The sequence below is a fragment of the Branchiostoma belcheri genome, unplaced genomic scaffold, assembly GCF_001625305.1.
Source record: "Branchiostoma belcheri isolate BF01 breed outbred unplaced genomic scaffold, Haploidv18h27 scaffold14, whole genome shotgun sequence".
Classification (NCBI taxonomy): Eukaryota; Metazoa; Chordata; class Leptocardii; order Amphioxiformes; family Branchiostomatidae; genus Branchiostoma; species Branchiostoma belcheri.
The window spans coordinates 4,579,258-4,585,118 of NW_017802824.1; the positions used below are offsets into that span (position 1 = coordinate 4,579,258).

At 44.3% G+C, this 5,861-nt stretch overlaps 1 protein-coding gene across 1 annotated transcript; it reads left to right on the top strand.

Moving 5' to 3' along the window:
* Positions 1 to 1,442: 1,442 nt before the first annotated feature.
* LOC109464576 lies at positions 1,443 to 5,111 on the top strand. The gene is made up of 2 exons (XM_019761581.1): positions 1,443 to 1,833; positions 4,915 to 5,111. Exons 1-2 carry the CDS (start codon positions 1,443 to 1,445, stop codon positions 5,109 to 5,111), a joined length of 588 nt encoding a protein of 195 aa, XP_019617140.1.
* The last annotated feature ends 750 nt before the right edge of the window (positions 5,112 to 5,861 follow it).

A 5,861-nucleotide genomic window follows, 5' to 3' on the forward strand; every position in this document is an offset into this window, starting at 1 on the left:
TCGACTGAGAGAGACGCCCGCCGTCGACATGCACTGAGCAGCCTGGGTGCCAAACGCTGGCGTTCGTAAGCGATAGATTTTGTTTGTGGAAAGAGGCCCTAATGTCCGCTACAGTATCCGCTGCCCAAATACAGGCTGCCCCAAACCCTTAATCTTTCACGCTGATAGCGAAAAGATAATTGCATTAGAGCCAGGGTGCCAATCGGGGTTGGCGGGGCGTATGGCTTCCTTGGCCGAAGGGATTATCACTCCTTCGCGGTAGGGGCTGGCACCCAGGCTAGCACTGAGAGACATGCGGCCGAAGTTCTGAAGCTGTCCGCTGACCGGCCGGGGACACCTTGGACGCAAAGCTAAGTCTCCTCTATTCTTGTGCAAGAAAAGTCGTGGGACGAAACACGTACTTCTGTTGCTTTAGACAAGTTCTAGGCTGCCAGATAGTTACTGTGTTTTATGAAGTATGTAGACAGCAACTGTTTGCCCAAGCTGTTACTACAGAACACTGAACAGTCGAGAATAGGGATATGAAAGTCTTCAGCTGCCTCATTCCATTTCTTGTCAGTATTTTGTACGAAACTACAAGCATCAGCTGTGAGCCATTGCCAAAAGAATGTCTCAAATCGAATTTAACTTGCGTTGACTGTTCATCCCACGGGTTGACCAGCTTTCCTGATGACATTCCAGCCACCACGGAAATTATACGTCTCCGCAAAAACAGAATCCGTACTGTCGCAAATATTCCGAGACTAGACAAGTTGTTCACGCTCGACCTTACGAGAAACATTATCGAAACTGTGTCTTGGTCGTCACTCTGTAACCTGCCGGCTGTGCACCTCATATACCTAAACGGAAACAGGATCACAAGTGTTACATTACCAGGCTGTATCAAACAACTTACACATTTACTCACGTTAGATTTGACAGGCAATAACATTACATCATTGACTGAAAATGATATCGTTATTCCTAATCCCAAAACGAAAATTAACATCAATTTTAACCCGTTCCGCTGTGACTGTGATTTGCTATGGCTGATCACCAAGGTGAAATGCGTGAAACATTGCAGCAATGGAGGGTGTGACACGAGCTCCTGCAAGAGCGCCTTCCTTGACAGCTATTTTAGCTTCACAGACCATGAGTGCGCTTCACCCCAACAGTTTCGTAACTTACCCCTCTTTGAGGTTTCCGTCCATGGGTTAGGGTGTGCTGCGCGTGGACCTGCCGTGCGAAATACAACGACGCCCCAAACTCACCCAAATGGCATTCAACAGACCTTCCACGTACCGGCTCAGGGTACGGTCCAACAAAGTCACATAACCGTAACCCTACAGGTTGCCCAAGGGAACGTAAATGTCGTTGCAGCACGGAACCGCTCCCATGACAAAAATGAGTCTGAAGGAGATGGAACAGACGTCGCCCATCTTCAAGCTGCCAACACGACAGAGATGGAGGGTTCAACCGCCAGCACTGCCACAGTGAAGCGGGACAAATCAGCGGTCGGGACCGTCCACATCATCATCATGGCATCCGCCAGCCTGCTAGGCCTGGTCTTCGCCGCTTGTCTGATTCTGAAGTTAGTCAAGTACCGGCGAGCGCAGAATCTTCGCAATCTTGAGAAGAGAACGACTCGCGTTCTCCACCACCCCTACACCGTGCCGTTCCACAACCCTGCTTACACCTTCCCCGGCACCGGACCAGTCCCCGCCATGGAGCTGCTACAGGTGGTCCCGCCGATACAAAACGTGTTCTACAACCGTGATTCGGTCGCCACACTGGCAAACCAGCCACACTTCAACCCGCCACTCCCGCCGATAGAAAACTCCTTCTATCGCCCAAGTAATACTCCTGCTTCGAAACCAAACAAGGCACAAATGAGAGCACTCCCACCGATTGAAAACTCATTCTATCGCCCAAGTAATGACTCTGCTCCAAAACCAAACAAGACCCCAGTCCCACCGATAGAAAACGCATTCTATCGCCCAAGCAATAATCCTTCTCCAAAACCAAAACCAAACAAGGCACAAATGAGAGCACTTCCACCGATTGAAAACTCATTCTATCGTCCAAGTAATGATTCTGCTCCCGGAAAACCAAACAAGACCCCAGTACCACCGATAGAAAATGCGTTCTATCGCCCAAGCAATAATCCTTCTCCAAAACCAAAACCAAACAAGGCAAAACCAAAACCAAACAAGGCACAAATGAGAGCACTCCCACCGATTGAAAACTCATTCTATCGCCCAAGTAATAATCCAGCTTTACCACCAAACAGGAAAAACGTGAAAACCCCAGTCCCACCGATAGAAAACGCATTCTATCGTCCAAGCAACAATCCTGCTTCACCACCAAACAAGGCACACGTTAAAACTCCACTGCCGGTACCGCCGATACAAAATGTGTCCTATCAGAGCAACACTCCAGTCGGCGTCCGAAAGAAAAGAAAGTCTAAGATGTCGGCAGCATAAAAATTGCGCCACCTCAACCTTTACTTGTGATGCATGGAGGCCTAATCTCCAAGCAGATCCCTTTCGGAGGCAAGACAGTATCCATTAACCAGAGAAGGTAGCCGGCCACCGACGGGGGTACCGACAAACAAAAGGGCCATATATAAAAATTAAAGCTAACGATCATTCCCATACAACCTATGCCTGGAGAGTATGGAGGCCCTGCCAAATAAAACTGTAGCACCAGCCAATCATCCCAGCTGCATGAAATTACAGGTGTCCAAAGGAAGCCTAGTGACCCAATAAGCTGCAGCTGACCGTACATATTTATTTATTTGAGTAGATGCATAGACACAAAATATAATACATGTACAATTTTGCAAAAATCCTTCAACATACATTTTGTTGTTGAGAGCTAGTCAGATCCAAACCAAATGACCTTAGAAGGACAACTAGGATCGATCTAAAGCCGATAAGGATGTCATTCACAAAAGCCCTAGCTTGACACACATTCAAGAGACCTTCGCACGACTGTGCTCAGCCCACCACTCCCCAACCAAGGCCGGTACTGAGTTGGGAGTCGCCTATTCTAGCTCCAGTTTGTTCTACAGCGATATTACATCTAAGTAAAATTTCACGAGTTCCATTTTCATAGTCGGCTGGCACAGACAACTTTTATAGACTAATAGACAATCTCGCCTAACACTCCCGACTAAAGATGGCCTTGCTCACGACTAATTATTAGAACTCTCAAGTCCTAACCATGGTCTGGAGAAGGTCATAGACGGCTATATTAATTTAAGTGTAAGGACAGTACTACTACTTAGCAAATCAATGTGCCCATGTTCAATAGACATGTAGTTTGTTCATTTACCAGGATACTGTATTTAAACCAGACCATGGATAACGATTATCAACCGTAATGTTGTGTCATTAGAAAAGAAGTAGTAACACTGAATGCTTTACTTTCTATTGTTTCCCAGAATGTCTTAGAACAAACCAGATCAGTGCTATAATTATCATCATTCACATATATAGAAACCTGTAAAGTGATGATAATATTATTACTATCCTGGATGGCTAACCTTCACCAACGTAACTGTAAAGCTTAGAGTAATGTTTTTTCTAGAAATTAGTGTTGAAAGGGAAAAAACCATCATAAGCACAATGTACATGTTTCCCTATAATTGACATTGTCTAGAATATGCCACATTATGTTGGACTGTGGTTAATTTAAAAAAAGGCTCATAAATGTTTTAAGAATTGTAACTGACAAGAAAATGTAATTTCATCTCGTAATGCTACTACATGTAGTGCGTTGTTCGTTGCACTTGTGAATATATATCAAAACGTGTATCGGGAAGGGACTAGCCCAGATGGATTAAAATGGTTGTGTTCTATATCTTTAGATCAGAAATTCTAACTAATTGCAATGGTGTGGCATACTTTGTATACCGACTTGGGCAATTATAATCATTATGATTGCAGTTGTTATAAACTGGTCTATAGGGTTGGAGTGGAAGCTAGTTGTTGAGCTTAAGAATATACAGCCGTGGTACGTACATTCTTCGTAATCAACATGAGTATTCAGTAGGCAGCAGTATCCATAATGTATACATTTTGCTTTCAGTTTCTTAGAAATCAACTGCATGTAAATGGAAAGCGATTATTATGATGACTAGTCAGAAAGGAATTCGAAGGTACAGAGTGAATTCAAAGGCAATCCACTGAGAGACAGTGAATGATAGTCGGAGTTGTCTCATGGTTACCGAAGTTTTAATATTCTTCACTTGATGTAATAGATTTATGCACGTGAACTATCGGCTACTGTGTGTTTATTACCTTCATCAAGAATGTTGCAGTTTCGGTGGCGTGTGTTTGTGTGAGTGTACGTGTGTTTGTGTGAGTGTACGTGTGTTTGTGTGAGTGTACGTGTGTTTGTGTGACGCGTGTTTGTGTGAGTGTACGTGTGTTTGTGTGAGTGTACGTATGGACAGCGTGATGTGAATCGAGAAATTGTGAACGGATCTTTGATATATTTCATCATGTATGCAGAACACGTGAGAAGACATACTACATACACAAGCTGATGTGTTACGACAGAAGGACGGTTATACCGGCTGTACAGATACAGATACCAGTAACAAGAAGACAGTACTCTAATACTGTACTAATAACAGTATGAAGTGTTCCATGCCCATGGTACTGTTTAGCCTTCGATTGGTAGCTATGGGCATTAGACTGGATGAAAAAAAAGCAAAAGAAGAAAATATGCCCAGATCAATGTGAAATGTAACCGATATTTACTTTGTATAATGGAATCTTGAGATAAAAAGAAAGAAAAAGAGTTGGGTCCCACTATATTGGCCGGGCTGAGACGCAGTGCCTATTCACGGGCGCGATCCCGCTACTGATCGACACGGGGACTTTTGCCTGCTTTGTTTCCAACCTGGGCCGGTGCGTCCCTCCTTAGGCGACCTGGTTGCCCTGGGCTCCCCCGGGGAAACCATATCGATGCCGAACTTAGCGTGGACGCCCGATCGCCATAGGACAGCACGCCGCAGAACCCCCGGCCTCAAGCGGTCCACCAACCCCAGCCTCCAGGTAGCTGGATTACAGGCGCGCGCCACCACGCCCAGCTGGCAGCGGGGCCATTTTCTAGGAGTATAGATGTAAGAGTCACGTGACTCGCCAGGAGACTCACGGGAACCCGCCAAATTTGAACATGCGTTTATGTACTGTAATATTGTAATCTCATCTTGATAATGTGAAAAAGGCGCTGATAAATATCATATAAATAAATATCATGATATCATCTACAGATAGGCATAGGGTGTGGATGAACGTTGCAATGAACGTTGCAAAATAGGCCTTGGTTCATGCACACATCAAGCACACATAATGACATATGGCCTTCTTTGTGAGTTTATTACAAGTTCAATTTTTGAGACTTTTGAGACAAATTTTCATATTTGCATCGCAACTTTGATTAAGTTTTGATTTCATATCGCCATACTTCGCTCCACCACGCCCAGCCGAGAGCTGTGGCTATTTTTTTAGGAGTATGAATATGAGTCACGGCGTCATGCCATGACGTCACTTTATCTTGTCTTCGGATGGATTGTTTTAGACTATAGTTTTAGACACAATATGAAACTTCACAGATATCAAATCGACAGACAACAACATGGGGAAAGAACGAAAAATATGTTTTAAGTTCATTACAAAAATTAATCATAAGAACCACATCGGCAACCATTTGCATTCTTAGTGAATGTATGGAAGTGTTGAATGATTATATTTGATGCAAATATTGCCCCCTTTTTTCAAACAAAATTCGCCAAAACATCATATTTCACATTTTAGGTCGACAGGTGCATCTGACCTCTAACCCTAACGTTCCCAGAATGCATTGCGACA